This window comes from Aulostomus chinensis, chromosome 20 (genome assembly GCF_037954235.1).
Source record: "Aulostomus chinensis isolate RoL2024-O1b breed Wild chromosome 20, RoL_Achi_v1.0, whole genome shotgun sequence".
NCBI classification, from domain to species: Eukaryota; Metazoa; Chordata; class Actinopteri; order Syngnathiformes; family Aulostomidae; genus Aulostomus; species Aulostomus chinensis.
Window position 1 is genome coordinate 20,012,412 of NC_141339.1, and position 25,602 is coordinate 20,038,013.

A 25,602-nucleotide genomic window follows, 5' to 3' on the forward strand; every position below is an offset into this window, starting at 1 on the left:
CAGCTTGTTGTACACAGTTTATTGCTTTTATTTGTGTTAATATTTAGACAAAGAACTCAGAACACAAACAATAGTAATACAGAGAGAGAGAGAGAGAGAGAGAGAGAAGTAAAACAAAAGACATAACAAGAATCATAAAACGTTTTATAAAAATCTGCATAAATGATGTTAATAAGTAAAAACATGATAATCTGAATTTGGAAAATAAATATTAAAAAAAGCTACAAAGAATTTGTGTGTATGCATGTATCTATGTATGTGTGTATGTGTATGTATGTATATGTGTTTATGTGTGTATGTATGTATGTGTGTATGTGTATGTATGTATGTGTGTTTATGTGTGTATGTATGTATGTGTGTTTATGTGTGTATGTATGTATCTATGTATGTGTGTATGTGTATGTATGTATGTGTGTTTATGTGTGTATGTATGTATCTATGTATGTGTGTATATGTATGTATCTATGTATCTGTGTATATGTATATATGTGTATATGTGTATGTATCTATGTATGTGTGTGTATGTATGTATCTATGTATCTGTGTGTATGTGTATATATATGTATATGTGTATGTATCTATGTATATGTGTATGTGTATGTATGTATCTATGTATGTGTGTATATGTGTATGTATGTATCTATGTATGTGTGTATATGTGTATGTATGTATGTATGCATCTATGAATGTGTATATGTGTTTGTATGTATGTATGCATGTATGTATGTGTGTATATGTGTATGTATGTATGTATGCATGTATGTATGTGTGTATATGTGTATGTATTTATGTATGTATGTGTGTATGTATGTATGTATCTATGTATGTGTGTATATGTGTATGTATGTATGTATCTATGTATGTGTGTATATGCGTGTATGTATGTATCTATGTATGTGTGTATATGTGTTTGTATGTATGTATGTATCTGTGTATATGTGTTTGTATGTATGTATGTATCTATGTATGTGTGTATATGTGTATGTATGTATGTATGCATCTATGTATGTGTATATGTGTTTGTATGTATGTATGTATGTGTGTATATGTGTATGTATTTATGTATGTATGTGTGTATGTATGTATGAATGTATCTATGTATGTGTGTATATGTGTATGTATGTATGTATCTATGTATGTGTGTATATGTGTATGTATGTATGTATGTATCTATGTATGTGTGTATATGTGTATGTATGTATGTATCTGTGTATATGTTTGTATGGATGTATGTATCTATGTATGTGTGTATATGTGTATGTATGTAAGCATCTATGTATGTGTATATGTGTTAGTATGTATGTATGTATGTGTGTATATGTGTATGTATTTATGTATGTATGTGTGTATATGTGTATGTATGTATGTGTGTATGCATGTATGTATGTATGTATGTATGTATGTATGTATGTGTGTATGTATGTGTGTATATGTGTATGTATGTATGTGTGTATGCATGTATGTATGTATGTATGTATGTGTGTATGTATGTGTGTATATGTGTATGTATGTATGTATCTATGTATGTGTGTATATGTGTATGTATGTATGTATGTGTGTATATGTGTATGTATGTATGTATGTGTGTATATGTGTATGTATGTTTGTATCTATGTATGTGTGTATATGTGTATGTATGTATGTATCTATGTATGTGTGTATATGTGTATGTATGTATGTATGTATGTGTGTATGTATGTATGTATATGTGTATGTATGTATGTATCTATGTATGTGTGTATTTGTGTATGTATGTATGTATGTATGTGTGTATATGTGTATGTATGTGTGTATATGTGTATGTATGTATGTATCTATGTATGTGTGTATATGTGTATGTATGTATCTATATATGTGTGTATATATGTATGTATGTATGTGTGTATATGTGTATGTATGTATGTATGTATGTATGTGTGTATATGTGTATGTATGTATGTATCTATGTATGTGTGTATATGTGTATGTATGTATCTATATATGCGTGTATATGTGTATGTATGTATCTATGTATGTGTGTATATGTGTATGTATGTATGTATCTATGTATGTGTGTATATGTGTATGTATGTATGTATCTATGTATGTGTGTATATGTGTATGTATGTATGTGTGTATGCATGTATGTATGTATGTATGTATGTATGTGTGTATGTATGTGTGTATATGTGTATGTATGTATGTATCTATGTATGTGTGTATATGTGTATGTATGTATGTATGTATGTGTGTATATGTGTATGTGTGTATATGTGTATGTATGTTTGTATCTATGTATGTGTGTATATGTGTATGTATGTATGTATCTATGTATGTGTGTATATGTGTATGTATGTATGTATGTATGTGTGTATGTATGTATGTATATGTGTATGTATGTATGTATCTATGTATGTGTGTATTTGTGTATGTATGTATGTATGTATGTGTGTATATGTGTATGTATGTGTGTATATGTGTATGTATGTATGTATCTATGTATGTGTGTATATGTGTATGTATGTATCTATATATGTGTGTATATATGTATGTATGTATGTATGTGTGTATATGTGTATGTATGTATGTATGTATGTATGTATGTGTGTATATGTGTATGTATGTATGTATCTATGTATGTGTGTATATGTGTATGTATGTATCTATATATGCGTGTATATGTGTATGTATGTATCTATGTATGTGTGTATATGTGTATGTATGTATGTATCTATGTATGTGTGTATATGTGTATGTATGTATGTGTGTATGTATGTATGTATGTATGTGTGTATGTATGTGTGTATATGTGTATGTATGTATGTATCTATGTATGTGTGTATATGTGTATGTATGTATGTGTGTATATGTGTATCTATGTATGTATCTATGTATGTGTGTATATGTGTATGTATGTATGTATCTATGTATGTGTGTATATGTGTATGTATGTATGTGTGTATATGTGTATGTATGTATGTATCTATGTATGTGTGTATATGTGTATGTATGTATGTATCTATGTATGTGTGTATATGTGTATGTATGTATGTATGTATGTGTGTATGTATGTATGTATGTATCTATGTATGTGTGTATGTATGTATGTGTGTATGTATGTGTGTACATGTGTATGTATGTATGTATCTATGTATGTGTGTATATGTGTATGTATGTATGTATGTGTGTATGTATGTATCTATGTATGTGTGTATGTATGTATCTTTGTATGTATCTATGTATGTGTGTATATGTGTATGTATGTATCTATGTATGTGTGTCTCCATGTAGGTCAAGTCAAGTCAAGTCAATTTTATTTGTTTGGCGCCAAATCACAACAAAAGTTCTCTCATGACACTTCACAATTAGAGCAGGTCCAGTTCCACACTCCTTCAATGAATCTACACCCAACAATTCTCCATCAGCAAGCACATCCTGCAACAGAGGCGAAAAAAAACCTTCCTTTTAACAGGCAGGAACGTCAAGCAGACCCAGGCTCAATGGGGTCGGCCTTCTGCTTTGACCAGTTGGGGGGGAAAGAGAGCAGGAGAGCGGGGCAGAGACAAAGACAGATAATGGAGAGAGACAGATATGTAGAAGGACAGAGAGGGACAGAGACAAAGAAGGAGAGAAATGGAAGAGACTGATGGACAGACGGGGACGTGAGCAGGTGGTGCTATGAGTGGCAGCTTGAGCCTCTTCAGGTCTGTAGCCTCCTCCAGCAGCACCCAGGATGTGGGATGAGGGGAGCCCGAAGGCTCCAGAGAAGAAGACAAGTTAGTAACACATATGGGTATGATTTATGTATGACACATACAGGAGGACAGAGAGGAAGGAGAGGAGGAGAGAGAAGCCCAGTGACCCATGGGAGATCCCCCAGCAGCCCAAGCCTATAGCAGCATAACTAAGGGCCAGCCTAAGCAGCCCAACTATAAGCCTGATCAAAGAGGAAAGTCTTAAGTCTGCTCATAAAAGTAGAGATGGGGGTCTGGGTCCTGGACTGAAACTGGGAGACGGTTCCACAGGAGGGGAGCTTGATAGCTGAAGGCTCTGGCTCCCTTTCTATTTGTATGTATTCATGTATGTATGTATGTATGTATGTATGTATGTATGTACGCATGTATGTATATTTGTCTGTGTGTATGTATGCATGTATGTTGATGTGTGTATGTGTGAATGTACAAGTATATGTGTATGTATAAATGTGTGTGTATGTGTACATATATGTATGTATGTGTATATATATGTATGTGTGTATATGTATGTATTTATGTATGTATGTTTGTATCTATGTATGTGTGTATGTAGGTATGGGTGTGTAAACGTGAGTATGCATGTATGTGGGTATGTATGTATGTGTCTGTAATCATGTATGTATGTTTGTATGTGTGTGAGTATGTGTGTATGTATATACTGTATGTATGTGTGTATGTTTTTCTGTGTATGTATGTATTTTGTATGTATGTATACGCATTTTATATGTGTGTATGTACGTATGTTTGTTGGTGTATGAATGTAAGTGTTTATGAATGTATTTTTCAGTATGTGTGTATGTGTGCATGTAAAAAATAATTCCCCACGGGGAAAATAAAAGTACATCTTATCTTATATGTGCACATACATACATATAAACATGTTTGTATTTTCATATATGTGTATGAATGTATGTGTGTATGAAGTTATGCGTATATGTATGTAATTATGTGTTTATGGATGTGTTTGTATGTATGTCTTTATGTGTTTATGTATGTATGTATGTATGTATGTTTATGTGTGTGAGTATGTATGTATGTTTGTATGTATGTTTTTTGGTTTATGTTTGTATGTATGTGTTTACGTATGTATGTTTGTCAGTATGTGTGAGTTTGTGTGTATGTATGTTTGTATGTATGTTCATATTCATGTATGAATGTTTATGTGTGAGTATGTATGTATGTATGCATGTATTTGTATGTGTGTACATTTATGAATGTTTGTATGTGTTCATGTTGTATGTATGTATGTATGTATGTATGTGTGTATATTTATGTATGTATGTCTGTATGTGTTTATGTGAATGTAAATATGTATGTATGTTTGTATATGTGTATGTGTGCGAGGAAGGGTATGTGCAGATATGTATGTATATGTGTGTATGTATGTGTATATATGTCCATATGTATACATGCATGAATGTTTATGTGAATGTTTGTATGCGTGTATATGTTTGTGTATGTATATATGTATGTTTGTATGTGTGTGTATGTTTATGTATGTATATATGTATGTTTTTGTCTGTGCATACATACTGTATTTATGTATGCGTATGAAAGTATGTATGTATGTATGTTTGTATGTATGTTGCCATAAATTTATAAATAAGTACAGTACAGTATTTTTTTTTTAAGTTTGCAATACTTTACAGGAGATTCCAATGCACACAACTTTATTAATCCCATCAGGGCTATTTTTTGAGCAGCTGTTGTTGTTGTTGTACACAGTTTATTATCTTTATTTGTGTTCATATTTTGGCAAAGAACTTAGAACGCAAACAATCGTAATACACAGAGAGAGAGAAATAGAGAGCAGGAAAGAAAAAAAAAACAAGAATCGTAGAACATTTTTTTAAAAATCTGCATGAATGATTTTATGAAATAAAAACTTGATAATCTGAATTTGAAAAAAAAATTAAAAAACAACAAAGCATTTGTGTATATATTTGTATGTTTGTGTGTATGCATGCATATATGTATGTGTGTTTGTAAACATGTATGTCTGTTTTTACATGTGTCTATATGTTTGTTTTTATGTGTGTATGTATGGATGTGTATTTGTCAAATATCAATGTTTGTTTGTAGGATGCCCAGGAAGCAAGTCTTTAGTAAACAGTTACATATTCGCACACCAGATGGCAAACCAAGGAGTCTCATCAGGTTTAATTGCAGCAATGTAAAAGTAGAAAGTAATTTGATACATTTCCATTTATGTAGCATATAAACCTGTTTTTTCCATCAGATTTATGTTGTTGTTTACTTTTATCTACTGATATATTGTCTATTTCTAATTCCAGTTTGTCAATGAAATAATAGAAGTCTCATTACGTTTGAGCTCATTTTAATGTATTAATTATTCTGTATTTTGGAGCCTTTTGTTTTTTAGCAGTGGTGTTCCCTTTATCTGAGCTTGCATAAATTTTTTCCTCAATTATTTCAACAAAATTCTATTTTTCGGGTGAAACCTAAACATCAGTTAACAGCTCAGAGATTAATTCTAAAAATATATGAATATAAATCAGGGAGTTTATGTGTATTACATCCGTGAGGGCAAAGTTCAGTAGTTCGCCTCTCAAAATGGCGGATGAACCAACACGGGAGTGGAGCGATGAGCAGCTCAAAAGTGATGATTTCCCCAAAAAAGACATCATAAAATTCATTCAGGACAATGCAGCACACTCGGTACGTTTCTCACTTCAGTCTCTTTGTGATTGCAAGTCGTATTTTTGCTAACTAAATTAGCATGGGGTACTTAGGAGGCGACACAGGCTGCAGAGTTAGCATTAGCTCCGAGGAGCCGCATGATGCTACAGGGATGTAGCATCCACACATACACAAATAACAACAACACCCAGTAGTCTCTTTTATTCAGAGGAGTGCTACACAATTATATATATATATATATGTCATGATTTCCTATTCCAGAACAGTGTCGCAGTTAAACCTGCCAATCCTCTGAATGCCATTTTGAGTCATCCACCCCTCTTTTTCACTCCCTTGCAGTTTCTCAATGAGCACAAGCTGCTTGGAAACATCAAAAATGTTGCCAAAACAGCAAAGAAAGAGCAACTCATCACTGCCTATAACCAGCTCTTTGAGAGCAAAGTAAGTGACGATCGTGTGACAGTGCTGCATCTGTACTGTTGAAGCACATCATGTGGATTTATGACGAGTGTTTGTGTTTTTCTTCACTGTTTTCATGTCTTACAGAGGTTTAAAGGCACAGAACCAGTTGAAGAGGTAACTGAGCAGGTCAAAGCGGTGAAAATTGAAGAAAAGCCCAAAGAAGTTAAGACAGAAATCGTGGACGAGGTACCGACTGGAGAGTTTTAAGTTTCCCAGTAATGCACCTCCTAACCATCATGTAGTGACCTGTTGGGATGTTGTTTTTGTAAGGGTCCACCCAAGTTCACCAAGTCGGTTCTCAAGAAAGGCGACAAAGTGAACTTCCCAAAGAAAGGCGACACTGTGAGCTGCTGGTACACCGGAACCTTGGAGGATGGAACCGTCTTTGATACTAATATTCCCTCAGGTAGGTTAAAACTACAGACTCACACTGGCGCCGCCTCCAAATGAAACTCCCAATGTCCCAACTGGAAATGTTTTCACGTCTTGTAGACAACATCAGGAGCTCCAGAGTTCCATCTGATGGCAGCAACAGTTCGAACCGTTAGCTTGGCATCAGACTCCAGCAAGGATGATGTATTTCTGTAGTCCAACCTGGCAGTTGGCCCTTGACCAAATAGTAGTTTTAGATTTAATTTTAACCAGATACTGTTGACTTCCTCCTTAGTGGCAAGAAAGAAGAGACAAACTAAACCCCTGAGCTTCAAAGTGGGTCTGGGCCGAGTCATCAGAGGGGTAAGTGCTCCCGCTCCTTGCGTGTTCAGCATGACTCCGTTTGCACAGCGTCACCATGAGTGAACTTTTACTTCCTCAGTGGGACGAGGGCATCATGACCATGAGCAAGGGTGAAACTGCTCGGCTGGAGATCGAACCAGAGTGGGCCTACGGGAAGAAGGGCCTCCCGGATTCCAAGTATCCTTTTTTTTTTGTGTGTGTCTCGCTAACCTGGTTTTGCATGTCACATTTCCACATAGATGCCCCTGAAGCATGTGCTGAAAGGTTGACGAGAGGCTAACCCCACCTTAGACATGTGGAACATCTGTATGGAACACTTGACAGCTGTAGCCTTTCTTTTAACTCATTCGTAGCCTGTTAGCTTGTTTTTGCTAACCCACTATCCACATTCTATCAGATGTCTGCTGCAAAAGTTTTTCGAGATCCTAAGGGCAAGTACAAGACCGGAAGGTTAACGGGAGGACCTGAACTCAAAGATCGGACTTTCACGATGGTTCAGAACCAATGTGCTTCTTGCCTGTATTGCAGCTGTTTTATTCTGCAGTGACAACTATTGTCTCCTCAACTCCAACTCTACCAGAATCCCACCCAACGCCAAGCTGATTTTCGAGGTCGAGCTGGTGGCCGTGGATTAACTGGTGCGGAGCAGCAGCAGCAGCGTCTTGCTGTCAAAATGGCATTTGTGTTGGTCTCCAGTTTGTCTCTATTATCATTGTTACCAGGAGGGTTGGAGATGAACAAGTTTTTACAGTGTTGCGGCCGGAGCCCGATACCATGTCAATATTGTATATATGGAACAGCCTAAATCGTTTTTTTTTCCTTTTGCGTTTACAATGTAAACCTTAAATAAAACTGTTTCAGAGATTTCAGTTTGTTTTCCAGGTTTTTCTCTCACTTTATGTAGCACATTTAGATTGGAAGGATATGGGATTAAAACATTACATTTGGAGGTACTACAGTATTTTAAAAATAAATTGGTAACGGTTTGCTTGTTTTAATCTCAACGTGCCGTTTCTGAAAGACCAGTTGAGTTTTGGGAGTAAACAAGCAGAAACTAAGATGTATGATATTAGACTTCATCAATAGTCAATTTTGCAGATCTGAGTATGTAACTCACATTGTATACATGCTTCTAGCACATGGGGTGATTTTAAGTCCAGAAATACAAAAAAAACAGATTTACAGATGAGCAACGAAAAGGTTTTCATAAAACCTGACAGTCTGCTGATGACTTGCGAACACTGCTGAGCATTTCTAGCGGACACCTTCTCACCTTTCAAAACGAGCGACATTTGGAGGAAGAAAAAAAAAAGGTTAAACTGATGCGGGACACACAACTGATGCTCATTTTGTCCAAGTTAAAGTTTTATTCTTCACAGCAAAAACAACACTTAACTTGATCAAAACTGAAAAATAGATGGGTGTTGATCCCCGTTTGTCATTGAAGCACTTAAGAGTTGGCGTTGGGTCCCTTCTTCTTTCCGAAGGTTGGTACAACGTTCACAAAGCGCCTGTTGTACTGGATGCGACGCTTGGCGCGGCCAGTCTTCTTTTTCTTCTTCTCCTGCTTGTCGACCTGGGTCACATGACAGGGAACAGACATATTTCACAAATCGAAAGTCAACAAATAACCACCGTTTTACCCTCTACAGCAACACAACACTGAAAAGGTTAGAATTTTCTCACCTTGGGTGTCTGTCCCCTGACTTTCCCGGCACGGGCCAGAGAGCCGTGAACCTTACCTGGTGAAGGGAGGAACAGAGAGATTTAGGGCATTTCTCAAACAAATTAATGAAGTATTTATTACATTAATGAGGGAATGTGTTCTTCAATGCACCCTTAGTTTAGCAGTACTTTTATCTGTGCTTCACCTTTGGTAGAATCAGTGCATCTGAATTGTCACAAACCCAATCAAATCTTTCAGCCTGTATTTTCTCACAATTTTCAGCATACTTGTCATTGAATATACTGACCTCCCAGCAGTCTGCCAGCCACCTCCAAGGAGCAGTGTTCTGAGACGCCGCAGGAGGCCAGAGAGGCATCATCCTCCAGTGGGCACCCGGCAAATAGCAGGACCTGATCCTCAGCCTGGAGTCCTTCCAGAGTCTGGATATGAGCCTGAGTGACAACAGATAATTTTCGTATTAGACCTCTCTTGGAGGATTGATACTACAGGGAAGTCAAATAATGGATTTTACCTTGATCTCCCTGACAGTTTCCTGTCCAGTCACCTCAAGGGTGTGAGTGTTCTGGGCACGCAGGAAGAGCTGCATCTTGATGCTGGTAGAACACGAACCAACAGGTTATCATCGGTTTATTTTTGTATGATTTGCCCATGGATTAATAAAGCTGAACGGAACTGTTGCTAATAAAGTGTTAGCTTATGACTGACTTGTTTCATGTCAGTCATTGCCATATATCTCCATATTATACTTCTGTCTTAAGTTGAATTTGACACAGAGTAAGAACAAATATATCCAGAGACAACCCCGGTATGTTTAAAACTACGAGAAAGCAAAGCGAAGCGCCGGGAACTGCTACAAACTTGTCCCTCTTATCGAGCTAATGCTATGCTAGCTAAGCTAGCCACATGGGGCACGCTTATTCAAGAAAAGCTTAACAACACAAGAAATGGCTGCGCTTTGTTGGTAATAAAACATAACCAATGGCACGCAACGATTTCTGTGACATAAATACTTGTAAATGTCAGTCAACTGTTTGAAAATTCAGCCTTTTTTCACTTTATTTGATCAGGCCTTACCTCGTTAGATGCCAGTCGTTCAACGCTGAGCATAGAAAGGGCTGTTTGAGGGACGACACCGCGCATGTGTGGGTTTACGTAAGCCTACTCGGACGTGGTAGCCACGCCCACAACGCGGAAATGAATCAATACAGGTCATTTTACTTGAAGCGATGTCTGGCTTAACTATTCATGTGTTAACAAGCACAAGTACGACGAAAGTCACAGTGAACGCTACACTTCCGACATCTAAAGGACTAAAAGGGTTTATAGTTCCCTTTGTGAGGGTTTTAATGCGTTGAAGCTGGACATGCTCATAAATACATCATCCGAACAGCGATGGTCATGTGCTTCCAAACACTGTTATGTCAAAACTGAAAAGACAAGCGATTGGTTGCAACTTGCGATCACGGTTTAATGGGAGAGGGCGAGCCAGGGGCCTGACTTTGTTCTTCTGGTAAAATGCTTATTAAAAAAAGTCATTCCTCACTTTGACGTTATGATGCAGGCAGAAACCTGTCAATCATCAATGACTATTGAGCTATTCAAGGAATCAAACAAACACTTCCAGGATATCAATATCTTTATTATGAAATAAAGCCAAAATTAAAAATAAAAACAAAACAAAAGGAAGTCCTCAATTTGTCTTCATGGAAACGTAACTGTCAAATATTAAAAATCTTTCAATTTCAGGAGAAACACGACTGAAAAGTACATCAAATACCTCCTTTAACCCTTTAGCACAAAGAAAGGGACCAAACGAAGTCCTCCATTGTGTAAAAACAAAAAAAACAAAAAACAAAACAAAACCTTTATCACACAGGGAAGATTTAGATCTACCTTTGCCAACATGCAAGAAAGAACCTTAAAAAGCGACCAGTGTTGGAGATGATGAATGTAGCAACTTCTTTTTAAACATGACCGATATGGAGAGCCAAGTGTACTATATTCCAAGCCAAGGCTACTACAAGGAATTTACCTAATTAGCACACTTTCAACCAGAGAGAGTACAAATCAGTGAAATCTGACGTTTATTTCTTGGGTTGGGGACACATTTGACCCTCCGTGACGCCATGTTATACACCCCTATAAAGACGTAGGGAGATAAAGGATGCTTTCCACCAGGTCTCCATTCTCGTGTCACGATGTTTGTCCACTATGTGGGAGGAGGTGGGTAGTACTGGTTATACTGGGTATATTGGTTGTACTGCCCCCAGGAGTTCTGTCCCCAACCACCGTACTGTTGCTAAGAGAAAATGGGGGGGGGGGGGGGGGGAAGGAGGTTAAGAATCATTGGAAATGAATATTTAAACATAAACCACAAGATAAACACAAATAAGCAACCACTGACACAAACTTGGTTACCATGAGCTGAGAGTGAAAAATGTGTTTTCAGTGCCATCTACTGGGCAGACAGGAGACCCACCTGGTACCAGTTGTAATTGTATGCGGAGTTGTTCGCCTGCATGTCTGCCATTGCGGTCACGGCTCCGGTCTCGTCCACACGCTGTCGTTTTGCATCGGGTTCTTGAGAGCTGCAGACGTGTAGTTATAAATGTTATTAAAAGTTCAGAAGTTACTTAACTTGTTGGATTTATTGATGCCCTTTTTAGAGCACAAACTTCAGATGGTGCCAATACATAGAGAAAGGTTCTACAAATGTCATTCCTGATAATCAAATATTTGAAGACCTGTGTTGACGTGAACCCGCCACTGTCCCTGTATTTACCTGTCATACCCATTCTCCGCTTTCCTCTTTGTGGACTCGTGTTCTTTCTGTAGTTTCTGGTGTTCCTCATATGCAGCCACAAGTCTAAAAACCATGAAAAGAACACAATATGAAATATAAGTGCGCTCATTACCAGCAAAAACAGTCTAGTACCAGGTTTTGAATGGGTGTGTATGTGAAAACCGGCTCCAGCCCGAGCTTCCCCGTGTTTTTTTTTTTGAGGGGCTGGGACGCAGTTTAGTGTGTGTTTGTACTGTTTTTAGTGCTGCTACTGTGTTGCTCTGCCGAGCAAACATAATAGGGTCTTCGCCCGAAGCACCTTCAGGCTCAGGCCCTAAATATAGCAAAAGGCAAGATTCAAGATTCACTTTACACTCTCAAACAAACTCACATGTTGATGTCGCTGCCAAAATCTTCGAGGAACTCGACTTTGCGCTGGGAGAAAAGGAGGCGGGATTCAAGAGGCATCGGGCTGTTCAGGGCTCGATCAAAGCAAGCCAAGATCTCTGCCTCGTTCTGCGTCACGTCTCCGCTGTACTCAAGCTCGAGAAGGTTCAGATACAGTTTTGGGCTTGTCTGTAAACCCACAAATATATGTAGTTTAGGCATGACATCATATCTGACGCATCACGTTGGCTCTCTGAGGACCACAACTGTGCAGGCAACGGTTTGCTGTTAGTAAAGAGCAGAGAAGTTGAAAATAAAAACACCATGTGACTGAAACCGTCAACTTCTCTCTTCAGTCGTAGTTCATTGAAGGAATGTTAATGGCTTCTGTTCTGCGTGTGTTCGGTAACCCTTTCACCTTCAAAGAATGCCATCAACTGTCATTTCCCAGATGGACAACAAAATACGTTCATTGATGAGGTGAGGCATGAGAGGCGTTTACATTTGGAACATTTTAAGACATTCTTGGACTTTCTGCGACCCCGTAGACGGACTTGATGAACCGGCTCACCTGATCTTTTTCAATGGCCTCCAGCAGCACCTTCTTAGCCTTGCTCAGACTCCTCTGCACTTTTACCAACTGCCTCGCCAGTTTCACAGCATAAAATGATGTCTCCGTCTCACTCTTTGCAGACTCCATGGCCTCCCTCAACAGTGCCTCTGCTTCTTCCAGGTTACCATGGCGACGTTCCAGGCTCACCCTCCGAAGGCGTACCATAGCCAGACCTGGGATCACTTCCTCCAGAGACTTCAGGATGCCGCGAGCCTCCTCGACGTTGGCTGAGTAAAGGAAAGTAGAATACTGTGAGGGTAAATCAAGTTAAATTTTTTTGTTACTGGTCTGTATGGCTGCGGCTGGTGTGATTGGTCTCTCGCACTGCAGATATTTAATCTGATGCGGTTTGGTTTCACATGCTTATGTTAGCACACCTCAAATTTACACAACATTCTCGCGCTTTGTCATCATTCGTGTTGACTGCAACTCCCACTTAACATGAATCCAGGTGAAGATCTGACTTCAACAGCAATGGAGTTGTGTTCATGGCTGAATAGTATTTATATCTGCTTGATTTGCATGCCGCTTTCAATGAGTGTCACTCACCCTGCTGCTCTTCAAAGGCTGCCCACAGCAGGTGGATGGCTGGTTTCTTAGGCAGATGAATGGTGCAGGCCTTCTTGTAGACATGTCTCACACCGTCAGTGCTGTAGCCCTCTAGATATTTTGCATACTTCAGTGTGAAAAAGAGAAAGAGAGTTGGAAGAAGTGCGGGAGAGGATAGAAAAGGACAGAAGAGAGAGAGATAGAGAGAAAGGCAAAAGAGACAACACATTTAAACCTACATTTTCAGTCCGTTGAAATTGTGAATTTCTTCATTGACAAGATCGTTTTTAGAAATTTTCTGTGTAAACCTATCAGCACCTTCATGGAACCAATTAGATAAGTTTCTGTAAGGTAGTGGGAGACGAAGAAGATGCAACGTAGTAGTTGGCAAATGCTGCAGTCAAATCTTGTGTGGCAAGCTGGCCATCCCCTAATACAACAGATACAGTCACATATCAACGTTACACGCAAAGAGAGTGCAGGACGTTTACTGTCGATGTGATATCATCGTTGATGGGGGAAGTGCAGGGAGGAAGCGAGAGAAGTGCAAGGGAGTGGTAAGAGATCATGTTACCTTGGTCCAAAACTCCTCATAGAGAGCACAAGCGATGAGGCATCGTTCAAAAAGCACAACCACGCGCTCCGGAGTCCCGTTTTCCATCTCAAAGTCCAGGTACTCCTTCCAGTTGTTCAGCTGAGTCTTCTCCAAGGCTTTGACGTGGAAGTATGGTCTTTTAATCTGGAAAAACCCAAACAAACGATGCACTGATGTTAGTTCTCAATTTAACAAAAAGGCTGGCTATATTTACATGATTAACATCCACCCCAGGAGCAAACTAGCATACCCCTTCTTCAAAGGCCCAGCGCTTGCTGACTTCATGTTCGTTGTGGTTGAACACTTCCTGCCGAACCTCAATCACCTTGTGGCGCATATTCTCGATCTCCGTCACCCTCTACATTTGAACACACAAAAAAAGGAGACAAGGTCAACACGGTCATGTATGAGTTACTGATTGACATTCTCCACTTGATAGATAACTGCGAGTCCTGCAGCCAAGGATTTACATCACCATGAGCTTGGCAGAGACAAGAAGTCTGCAGAGGGGGGATGTATGTATGCACCCTGCGTAGCAACCTCTGGGTGCAGGTGCTGGGGTCAATGGGTGTCAGTTGCTCCTTTTAGTTTAAGGGCGAGTCCCTGACTGGATGCCAGCTTGAATCCCCCCTGGAATTCTTTGGCTTGGCTGCTGACATAAAGACACCTCTTCAAACCTGAACACATGTTTTGTTCCATTTCATCGTGGAGAACACGCAACCTCATGCTCAACTCCTGAAAGCAATAGATTTGTAACATTCTCTCCCCTCTCAGGACTGACAAGTGGACTTGTACCTTAGCAGGGTCTGCCAGATCCTCTGTACCCGGGGGCAGCTCCTCTTGTGGAGCAGGCGTCTCGTCATCTTCACCGACCATGGACGCAAGGTTATTCTTGGAGAGCTCCAACCTCAGCTGCACAAACTCCTCTTCGGACAAAAAGTGTTTGGGGTTGTTGCTCTGCACGTGATCTTTAAACCTGCACGGGTAAAAACAAATGTCACTCCTTGACCAAGGAGAAAAAAAAAAAAAACTCTACAGATTATTTTTTCCGTTCTTTCTGCTTACTTCTGGAAGTGCTGTGAATATAACTGGGTTGGGATGCCCAAGATGCGATCATAGATGGTTGTGACGTTAGCAAGCTTTTGCTGTTCTGTCTCCCAGCCGATGAAGGATTCCCAGAGACGATCTGAGCGAAAGTCTGTACCAGCCGCCAGAACAGCATGTTCATAGGCACTAAAAGGAAGAATTAAAGAAAGCAAAATGATGAATGCCTGTGAAGTGTTTAAATATTTCAAGAGTCTAAATTTCTACTGTAAATAGTTCAGGATACAAGTTGTTTCTGCCAAGATGAGCCATATGGTCACCAGCAGGAGGAAGCAAAATAGTCGGTGGGAGAAAAAAGTAATGTTCTTTTACTCACGCTCGAATACGTCCTTCTGTTTCCGGGTCACTGGGGTCTGAGTTCTCTTTGATGAAGGTCAGATAGTGAAGCCACAGGTCCACACTGAGAGGGATGGCTTGCAAGCCTCTTCTGTACACCTGGGAAGAAACGAAATATCAACAAGCCGGTCCCCACAATGTTATTTATCTCCAAAAACTCAGCTGTGGGGGTGCAACTGTGCACCGTGTATAAAAGACAAAAACAAAATTGTTAAAAACTGGCTTATTATATTTACCTCTTCTGCAACATGTATGTTTCCATGCTTCTTCTCTATATCGGCATACTTCTTCCAGTAGCCATAGCAGTAAGGATAGCGCATAAAGAATACGTCGAAGGACTTTCTCACAGCTTCAAGAACATTCTGTATGGGAAAGCAAGCAAAACCAGTGTTATTTGTTCACATTTAAAAACAAAAATTGTGTCAATGTGACTTCCCTCTGTTCTAGAAACTGAGCATGTGGGAATCTCTGGTTTCTCTTACCTCTTGCTCCACATACTGCAGCAGGTAGACCCAACCATTGAAGTCTTCTGGGTTGTCCTCACATCCTTTAAAGAGTTTATCAAACTCACTGGGTAGTTGTGGTTCTGCGGGAAGAGCAGGTTCTTCCGTCATCTCTCTGGATGGGTCTTCAAGCTCCATGCCATCCTCCATCACTTGTGCCTCAGTCCCATCTGGAGGAGCCAATAAGAAGTCATGCAAAAGGTAATGTAATAGACTATCCTCTATGAGATTACTGCACTCAAATAATTTCTACAACCAATATGAAGAAAGGGTTTATTATCATGGTCATTGGGGGCATTACATGCTTTGGATACATAAAATTAACCCCAACTATTCATTTACCTTGAGTGCCATCTGTTACAGACGGCTCCGATTCTATAGCCATGTCTTGGCTTTGTTGCTCAGACTCCTCTGACTCTGCTCTGTGTTCTGACAGCTGTTCTCCCTCATCGGCAGGCAGTGGTGGAAGCGGTGGCTTCTCCTCTTGGAAGAGCTGACTGGTGGCAATCTGAAACTGTTCAACCGCCTTCTCCACAGATCCCAGCTCTGTGGAATTCACCTGCTGGTCAAGGTTATGTTCTGAAGCCTTCTGGGATGCTCCTGAGTCCTCAGGCAAGATGCCAGTGAGTGGCTCTGTAGCGGCCTGTTCCATGGACCAGTTAGCAGCTTGGCTCAGAACAGGAAGGAAGCCATCCCCATTGCTCTCCATGACAGGGGGCTCAGTGTTTAGCATTCCAGTAATGGGGTCGTCTGAGAGGTGAAGACCTGCGGACAAGGATGAACAATCATAAGTCTGATTAAAGCATAATAAAGGGCCACGGTACTCCTAAAATGTAATCAGGGTCAAGATAAAGACATGTAAATATTCATCAAATTATAGTTACAGTTTTACATTATTCTACCATTCAAATTAAAAAGGACTACAAATATTCATGTTTTTTTGGGAGGGGTGGTCAGTATCAAAGGCATTTGTTTCCTTAGTTCTGCACAACCTGACATTTTCATTTTAGGTGGACCAAATTACACTTTTGATTAAATTTATAGAAGTTGTGCCGCATATTTCGCACTTGAGAACGTGCTTGATGTCACCAAGAGCTTCGATAACCTAACAAATTGGGGGGAAAGGACCTCCCATTTCATTCAAGTTAATCTAAAAAAAAAAAAAAAAAAAAAAAAAACCAAAAGGGTAAGACGGAGCAGCTGGTGCAACAGATACTTCCTTGTTGGCGAGAAAACGGATGCCAGAGAGCTTAACGTTACGTAACGGTGTTAAAAATATAGCACCAATGGGCTCAGGTGACAAAATAACACTATGCATAACTGATGTAATGAACTGTAAATGTTTACATGAGGTTAATACAGATGCATGTTCCACCAAGACGGTGACGAAAAATACAACGAATATTAGCTAGTACCACTCGTGGCCATCTTGCACTCGGGACGGTGCTTCAACAGTCAAAGTTCAATCACAAGTTGGGCCTCTACACCCATCTATTTCCTGGTGAACGCCGCTCACATCGATGTTAAGTAACCCACAATAACCAGAAGTTAGCGTTAGCTTTCTTTTACCGCGAAACCACATTATCCAACTTACGTTTACGTACAAACGTGAAAAGAGTCTACACAAAATATGTATATTTAAACTTACAATGTCGAATGACCTTCCGGTAACTTCAGTCTACAACGTGCTAAGTCACGCCATTTCCCTCCGTTTCCAGCTAATAGTCGGCACCCACGACATCTCCAAGTTAGCTAGCTGGCTAACGTAGGCCATTTCACTTATCGTTAGCAGCCACGACTAGCCCGCGCTTGCTAGCGGAATAATTCCTAAAATTTTAACACTATGCGACAAATGAGCCGATAAAGATGTGTTTGGGGACCTTACCAGTATCTTCCATTAAATTTTGGTATGACTCGCAGACTCGCGTGCAGCTTTCTCCGTGACTTTATCGACACCACAGCGGCCCGCGCGGTACGCCAACGAGCATCCTTATCAACTTGGAAGCAACGAGGCTATATACGCGCATGCTCAGTTCAAACACCCCACCCCCCACCCCCACCAACGTCCAGAGGGGTTTTTACACTTTTTCACAACGCGTCTCTGGATAGATTGGCTACATGAAAACATACTGGGCTGCTAGATTAGGCACACATTCGTCTCCGGATTATGTTTTAGAATATAACTTTTAAAAAAACCTGAGTTTTCTTCGACATAACGTACTTGTTCTCTTGTAGCTTTTCCCACGAACTAGCGAACCCCACCCAACAAAAAATGACAGACTTTTATTTTCGAGAGACCCGTACAGTGGGGTTGTTTTTTTGTTTTATTTAAATAAATCCTGTTTTTTTTTTTTGGTGAATGTGGAGCACTGTAGAGCCTCCGCCCTACACTCGCACAAGCTCCACGTCACTGACAAACCATACGGAACCGTTTTGAATGAATGGTGTAAAAAAAAAAAAAAAAACATATCGGAAAGTCCCGGCAGTGACTCCCACTTGAAATGAATGGACCCACTTAAATCTTTACATCTGTTTGAAATGAACATGCCTTTGTGTGATTCTTGAGAGATACGTCACATTTAGGGGTGTGAAACACAAATTGAAAGCTCAAATGGCGCCCACACAAAATGAACCGGTCTGCAACTCGAGGCTTTTTTTTTTTTTTGGTTTTTTTTTGGGGGGGGGGGGGGCTTTTTTTCATGCGCGCATGCGGAATGGCGCATGTTGCCTTTTCGTACCGTCGGAAATCAAAGATTTAAGTGCATTTGTTCTCCATGCTCGTTAGAGTGGTTTCCAAGTAACCTGAATTTACAAACATTACTGTAACTTGATACATTTAAAACAAAAACTGCTAGGAATCTTCACATTGATTTAAACTTCTATTTCAATTCTGAAATTCAAGAGTGAAAGAGATAAAATAACATGCCAGTTAATCATTTTCAGAGGCCGTAAATCATTAATGAAGTTTTGTATGAACTGACAGTAAGTTTTTTTTGTGTGTGTGTGTGTGGGGGGGGGGGGGGCAGTTAATGCTTACTCTTCTGTGGTCGGACCTCATGATATCTATAGGTGAAACACTCTTCAGCATCCTGAAATAGAAACGTTTTTTTGTCAGCTCAGTTTGTTGCAGATGTTTTGCGGAGAAATGTAAGCAAATCCTGGCACTGCTGGCAGATGTAAAATAATGGACCTTGGCAGTTGGCTATACAAATGAATTCCATCCATCCATCCATCCATTTTCTACTGCTTATCCTGTTAAGGGTCACGGGGGGGGGTGGAGCCTATCCCAACAGCCTTCAGGCGAGAGGCGGGGTTCACCCTGGACAGGTCACCAGTCCATCACAGGGCCAACACATAGAGACAGACAACCATTCACACTCACAGTCACACTTATGGTCAATTTAGAGTATCAATCAGCCTCGTCCCCTCTTGATGTCTTTGGACTGTGGGAGGAAGCCGGAGTACCAGAGAGAACCCACGCAGGAACAGGGAGAACATGCAGACTCCACACAGAAAGATCCTGTGCTCAAACTGGGGCTTGAACCAGGAAAACTTCTTGCCGTGAGGTGACAGTGCTGACCACTGCACCACCGTGCCGCCCCAAATGAATTCTATAGATTAAAAATATTTGACTTGTGCATGAATTTACAGTGAAACACTCCCCAACCTTTGTGTTCAAACCCTTAACTTGATTCCACATCTGAAGTGTTTCCTTATAATCCCTATAAATATTCATGGAAATGTAGGTGGCATCAATGTAAAACATATATATATATATATATATATATATATATATATATATATATATATATATATTAATCTGCTAAAACAGATCTGTGAGAGTAGCTTGCACATATTCGCTGGATTTGTCTTTATTAAATCAACCAAAACCAGGGGAGAAAGAAAAAGAAACAAAAACCCCCCAAAAAAATGATTATAGTTATTACTCGTTGTGTTTTGATAGATATTTATCACAAATGGTAACATTGCATGCTGAGAAAAGAATAGAAAATAGAAAATACAGCCATTTTAATACTATTTTGTCATCAGTTAAACATAAAATTGTATCATTTTAGGCCAGTTTTTATCAGTTAAATGAACACAAACATAACAAATACATATGTTCTTGTTCAACTGCTACTCAGTGCATTGCAAAACAGTACACTGAGGCGGCACTCAACACCAAGTGTCATGCGGGCCAATGTGACAACTTGTATAGCGGAGTTTTTGAGGGGTCCCTGAAGGCAGCAGCAGTGTGTGTGAGTAGAGGAAGTGGCGGCTGATCTGGGTCCGCACCTTTTCCGGTAACACAGCACCGCCACCGTTGTGACTGAACGGCTGTAGGGAGGGAGAGAGAGGGAGAGAGCGAGAGAGAGAGGGAGAGGGAGGAAGAGAGACCGAGAGCGGCAAGAGCGGGGAGAAACGGCCCGGGGACTGGGGGAACGATAGCCGCAGACGGAGGTAATTTTCCCGCTCTCTGTTTTACTTGTTTTTAATCGGCGTTGGTGCCCGAAAACACAACATTTCTTCGGCTCGAAAGTTGTCCTCTGTACTAACACCCCTCCCTTCTCTGGGCCGCTCTTGTGTCACAGGGGGAAGAGAAGAAAGTCGGATGAATCAATGACCTTTTGAGCGCTCTTCCTCTGGATGTCCCGGTGCACAAACTGGAGATTTTGAATTCGGGGGTGTTGCTTTTTTTTGTGTGAATGTGTGTGAAGAAGCGAACCACCCTGCTGTGAATTTAATCGACAGCAATTGGCTAAGGGCAAGTGTGGATAGCCGGCAGCCAAGGAGGAAGTGGGAACCCCGGGCTTGGACTGGGCCTGGTCTCTGTAGCAGGCTTTCGTGCAGAGCCAGCTGGTTGGATTTTGGAAGAAAGAAGAAAAAAAAAAAAAAGAGAGACTTGAAATGTGGATTTTGAAGGACGTCTGTGGTCCTTTTGCTAGTTTGAAATAAAGAGATATAATTATTTCTTCTTTCAAAAGAGGATCATGAGTACACATCCCCACCCAATTCTTGGAGGACTCCACTCATCCTAGATCAGCACTGCTAATTGTACAACCAAATACTGACACCACTGCCATCACGTGGAGGGCTCTCAGCTCATTACCGGAGGACTTTTGTTTTTCTTTTCTCGCATTAGAGAAGTTTAATTTCGTCTTTGTACGAAGTATTTATGCACAGCAAACAAGATGGGGAAGATGCTGTCAAAGATCTTTGGCAACAAGGAGATGAGAATATTGATGCTTGGACTTGATGCTGCTGGGAAAACGACCATCCTGTACAAGCTGAAGCTGGGACAGTCTGTCACCACCATCCCCACCGTTGGATTCAACGTGGAAACTGTCACCTATAAGAATGTGAAGTTCAACGTTTGGGACGTGGGCGGTCAGGATAAGATCAGGCCGCTCTGGAGACATTACTACACGGGCACCCAGGGTCTCATATTCGTGGTGGACTGCGCCGACAGGGACAGGATCGACGAGGCTAGACAGGAACTCCACCGGATCATCAACGACAGAGAGATGAGGGACGCCATCATTCTGATCTTCGCCAATAAACAAGACCTCCCAGATGCCATGAAACCCCACGAGATTCAGGAGAAGCTGGGCCTGACCCGGATCCGAGATAGGAATTGGTACGTTCAGCCTTCGTGTGCAACATCGGGGGATGGACTATGCGAGGGCCTCACCTGGCTAACCTCAAATTACAAATCCTAATGCTTCTACTTTTTCTTCTTCTTCGTCTCTCCCCATCCTGGACTCTTGGAGGCAAAAGAATAGCCACAAAGAATGGAAAAAAAAAAATTACACAACCTCTCTGCTCCGTAGCGATTATATTTTATTTTGATAACGACTTCACTGTAGATTTCATTTAAACAAAAGACAATTTTGGCTGGCTTTCTTTTATTTTGAAGCTTTGATTTCCTTCACATTCTGTATAATCAGCAAATATACACTTTCTTTGAGCTCTTACTGGAATTTTGTTTTTCCTCCTTTTGTATCTTATTAGGGGACTTTATTTTTGTTGGGGGGGGGGGCAGGGGTGGGGGTACATTTATAATTTTGCTTCAGTATTGTCATGACACACAGCTACATATCCAAAGGATGGGGAAGAGTTTTGTCTCCTAGTAACCATATCACATTCATGGCTCTTTATTTTTTTATTTTTATTTTTTTTTGAGAATGTGGATCATTTCAGACCGCCGAGAAAAGGAAGACTAGATTATCACAGTTACTGGGACAATTGAGGAAATGTGTAGTTCCTGTGCAGTGATTACATTTCGCACACTGTGACATGGATATCTATTTTTTGTTTTTTGTTGTTGTTCCGGGGTTTGAATCTGTTCCTCTTAGTATTGCCTCCCAGATCTTCCAGTTCCTAGTTTCAGCTGCCTTAGGAGGGGTCCCGGTGCCCCCTGAATCAAAACTGTGGCAGACGGTTGCACTTTGGGGTTAAGAGGGGTGGGACGTACCAACTTAGCTGGGCACCCTTTATTTCCTGTGACTGACGTTTTGAGCCCCAGCGAGTGTTGACGCCCACCACCTCCATGTAGGTGCCTCTTCATCATCATCATCATCATCGTCATCATCACATCCACACACACGCCTCTGCTCTTTTTCTCTCGCTTTTTTTTTTTTTTTTTTTTTTTTTTGCTATGCTGATTGAAATAATAAAAAAAATATATATAGATATAATATCCAGAGATGTGGCGCCTTTTTAATGAGCGATGTTTCACTTGTGACAAAAAAGTGGATCTCAGAAGAGGAAGTGAGAGTTTAGAGCGTTGCTTGAAAGAAGGGTTGGTTAAAACGGTGAAGGTAGCCTCAGCATGTTTCCTCCCAGCACGTGTGTGTGTGTGTGTGTGTGTGTGTGTGTGTGTGAGTCACTAGAAGTGAATTAATGATGAGATCTCTGGTTTCAGGGACGTGATTGTCAGGTAAACCTTGCTTTTCACAGTATCACTTTGTTCACTTGAGCTCCGACTCTGCGAAACCTCTGACGCTTTCTCACTGAGCGAGCTGATTAAACTGCTAATGAGGTTTGAATCTTGAACTGCCGAAGGTTAAAAATGACCAAATCTTTCATGTTTAAAAAAAAAAAAAAAAAAATCCACTCAAGTAACTTCCGAGTCTTTTTACAAGTGTTAAAAGTTCTCACAATCTCATGTTATCCAATACAACCGCTCAAATGTAGTAACAACAATGTTCTGATTGTAGGAAGGTAGTAGTGTTACTTCATTTGTACTACTGAGGTCATAGTTGGCAGTGGAGGAAGACTCACCTGAGGTGTTATAGATAAGTCATGGTTTGTGCCACCTAATTTACATACAGACAAACAGTAGTGGACAAAGTACACACTCCTAGTACTTGAGTCACCAACACCATGACCAACTTCAAAACCAAAAAAAAAGTATGTTTTGACTTACGAGTACATGCAAATATGTGTGTACTTGCATCGCTGCTTTGTGGCTCCAGAATGCAGCAAGAGCCAGCCATGTGTATTTAGCTTGAAGCTAATAGGGGCTGATGGCTAACAACAGCTAGAGAACCAGCAAAGCATCAGGGGAAAGAGAAAAAAAAAAAACTCGCTCACTAGAAACTATCTGGTGAGTATAAGATAGTTTCTCCTCTGTCCCTTTAAGGGCTCCAAGAAGAAAAAAAAAAAGGTAACTAAAGAGTTGAAACACACAAATGAAGTTAAACTGCATTTTGCTAAATTGGTTCATATTGTCACGTTATGAAACAGTTTTAAAAACCCGTACAAATGCAAATCTGAAACTTGAATTAATCAGCGTCAGAAAAGACGTAGCGTTCAAGAACCAGTGTTTTAGAACGATCCCCACGCTCTGTCCGCAAAAAACAAAACCAAAAAACAACTGAAACTTTAGGAGTTTCTTAAAAGCAGAAGTTGTTGCAGAGATGTTTAATCAGATTGCAACACAGGTGACAAGGTGGCAGCAGTTTCCAAGGCAGGAAATGACACATTTCTTATAAATATGATTTTGTGATCAATTTCTGTAGAAAATGTGTTCATAAGAGTTAAGATAAACCTTTATTCCGTCCCTCAGTGGGGAAATTGGCAAGCGGGAGCTCCTGCAACGGGCAGCCACTCACGCAGCGCCATCTTGGAAGAGACTGTCAAGGCGTGAATGCGGGAGGCCGAACGTGTGTAACCTCGGAGGTTAAATGATGAGCGCCTCGTAAAGGTTGCTTCTGCTGCGCTGGCATTTTACCGCAGGTATGTGAGTTGACCCCAGGTGAAGGTCGAAGATCCGGCCATGTTCTGTAGTCCCGCTGTTTTTATTGCTGCCGCGTATCACGAAAGGATGTCACGCTTCTCTATGATCGTGAAGAAGCCCACGTCACCAGCGGAGGAACTGTGGGTATGGTGACATCAGGGTGAAGTCACGAAACACTTGAAGAAGGAAATGGATTCATAAATAATTCTCTCTACAGTCCAAGCATATTGCCTCATTGTCTTCTATGTAATAGGTGTCATTTTGTCCCCCCACCCAGTGTGTCCCTGCTGTAAAGTCCAGGGGAGAGCTGGAATTCCTGTGCAGGAATGCTTGCTCTCTATCTCCCCGCGTTTGGAAAGGCTCTGTTTGCTCATGTGGTGTTTGTTCTCAGGCTGTTGATTTGAAGTTTGACCTGTTGCTGCGTAGAGAACCCAGCCATGTGACGTAGTCAGCATAAAGGGCAAGCAGTTGAACGCACAAATGTCACAATCTATTATCTCCCAGGACATCATTTTCCAGGTTGTTTTTTTTTCCCTTCTCTTTTTTTTCTCAGAAAATTAAAAATGTCCATTGCTGGGAGTTTGTTGGAGTTGAGGGCATTGCCTTTGCAGTGTCAAGCATGACCTTTGATGCGTTCCACACTTTGTGGAAACTTCTCGCGGGAGGAATCAAGGGGAGGAAATACGGACAGAGAGAGCAGTTTGAAGCGGCGCCTGATGTTACGTCAGCACCAAGCCGGTGAATCATGCTGCACATGTCAGAGGCCCTTTGTACAGCTGTCACTGCACTCAGCAGCAGATGCGCCACGCACGCACGCACACACACACACAAACACACACACACACACACACATCAGCATGTGTCAAATGCTGTCAGCCTCACCTGTGGCCCTCCGTTAACACACACATTTGAAGAGTTTTGTAATGTCGCCTTTATTTATTCTGCCGACAGACAACATTCATGCACTCTGTTGTGAAGTCATGGTTACGCACAAAGTCGACACAATTACCCAACAAACTCAGTGACACAGTGACGATTCTTTCACTTCCTCTTGTGTGAAGAAAACAGTCACATCAGGGCTTCAGATGTGACTCATGTGGAATGTGCTTCCTGCGGCTGGACACTCAGTGAAAGCTGCTACGGAAGCACAGCGCTGGATTTGAATGAAAGTTTGAGCAGACCCGCTTTCACGTTCAGCCTCAGCTATTGTAT

General features: G+C 40.7%; 4 protein-coding genes across 4 annotated transcripts; 2 read left to right on the forward strand and 2 right to left on the reverse strand.

Annotated features, from left to right (window-relative positions):
• The first annotated feature begins 6,285 nt into the window (after window positions 1-6,285).
• fkbp3 (FKBP prolyl isomerase 3) lies at window positions 6,286-8,461 on the forward strand. Its single transcript, XM_086190320.1, has 7 exons — window positions 6,286-6,413; window positions 6,735-6,836; window positions 6,942-7,043; window positions 7,128-7,263; window positions 7,525-7,592; window positions 7,672-7,769; window positions 8,173-8,461. Exons 1-7 carry the CDS (start codon window positions 6,309-6,311, stop codon window positions 8,225-8,227), a joined length of 666 nt encoding a protein of 221 aa, XP_086046446.1. The 5' UTR covers window positions 6,286-6,308; the 3' UTR covers window positions 8,228-8,461.
• A 475-nt stretch (window positions 8,462-8,936) lies between these two features.
• faua (FAU ubiquitin like and ribosomal protein S30 fusion a) lies at window positions 8,937-10,429 on the reverse strand. The gene is made up of 5 exons (XM_086190322.1): window positions 10,354-10,429; window positions 9,791-9,872; window positions 9,566-9,710; window positions 9,279-9,334; window positions 8,937-9,168 (listed from the first exon to the last, which is right to left on the reverse strand). The coding sequence occupies exons 2-5, from the start codon at window positions 9,863-9,865 to the stop codon at window positions 9,043-9,045; spliced, it is 402 nt and encodes a 133-aa protein (XP_086046448.1). The 5' UTR covers window positions 9,866-9,872; window positions 10,354-10,429; the 3' UTR covers window positions 8,937-9,042.
• A 690-nt stretch (window positions 10,430-11,119) lies between these two features.
• On the reverse strand, window positions 11,120-18,180 carry prpf39 (PRP39 pre-mRNA processing factor 39 homolog (yeast)). Its single transcript, XM_086190319.1, has 15 exons — window positions 18,034-18,180; window positions 16,491-16,913; window positions 16,128-16,318; window positions 15,882-16,007; window positions 15,626-15,744; window positions 15,271-15,438; window positions 15,001-15,181; window positions 14,456-14,563; window positions 14,185-14,349; window positions 13,611-13,737; window positions 13,020-13,288; window positions 12,453-12,637; window positions 12,062-12,145; window positions 11,759-11,867; window positions 11,120-11,578 (listed from the first exon to the last, which is right to left on the reverse strand). The coding sequence occupies exons 1-15, from the start codon at window positions 18,044-18,046 to the stop codon at window positions 11,489-11,491; spliced, it is 2,358 nt and encodes a 785-aa protein (XP_086046445.1). The 5' UTR covers window positions 18,047-18,180; the 3' UTR covers window positions 11,120-11,488.
• Window positions 18,181-20,478: 2,298 nt separating this feature from the next.
• arf6a (ADP-ribosylation factor 6a) lies at window positions 20,479-22,179 on the forward strand. Its single transcript, XM_086190321.1, has 2 exons — window positions 20,479-20,609; window positions 20,741-22,179. Exon 2 carries the CDS (start codon window positions 21,341-21,343, stop codon window positions 21,866-21,868), a length of 528 nt encoding a protein of 175 aa, XP_086046447.1. The 5' UTR covers window positions 20,479-20,609; window positions 20,741-21,340; the 3' UTR covers window positions 21,869-22,179.
• The last annotated feature ends 3,423 nt before the right edge of the window (window positions 22,180-25,602 follow it).

Coding starts and splice junctions, on each gene's coding strand:
- fkbp3 (XM_086190320.1), top strand. CDS start 6,309: ATGGCGGATGAACCAACACGGGAGTGGAGCGATGAGCAGCTCAAAAGT. Junction 6,414..6,734: donor AGGACAATGCAGCACACTCG/GTACGTTTCTCA, acceptor ACTCCCTTGCAG/TTTCTCAATGAGCACAAGCT. Junction 7,593..7,671: donor TGGGCCGAGTCATCAGAGGG/GTAAGTGCTCCC, acceptor TTACTTCCTCAG/TGGGACGAGGGCATCATGAC.
- faua (XM_086190322.1), bottom strand. CDS start 9,865: ATGCAGCTCTTCCTGCGTGCCCAGAACACTCACACCCTTGAGGTGACT. Junction 9,711..9,790: donor AAACTGTCAGGGAGATCAAG/GTAAAATCCATT, acceptor GTTGTCACTCAG/GCTCATATCCAGACTCTGGA. Junction 9,169..9,278: donor TCAGGGGACAGACACCCAAG/GTGAGAAAATTC, acceptor CATGTGACCCAG/GTCGACAAGCAGGAGAAGAA.
- prpf39 (XM_086190319.1), bottom strand. Junction 15,182..15,270: donor TATTCACAGCACTTCCAGAA/GTAAGCAGAAAG, acceptor TTACCCGTGCAG/GTTTAAAGATCACGTGCAGA. Junction 11,868..12,061: donor GCGGAGAATGGGTATGACAG/GTAAATACAGGG, acceptor ACACGTCTGCAG/CTCTCAAGAACCCGATGCAA.
- arf6a (XM_086190321.1), top strand. CDS start 21,341: ATGGGGAAGATGCTGTCAAAGATCTTTGGCAACAAGGAGATGAGAATA.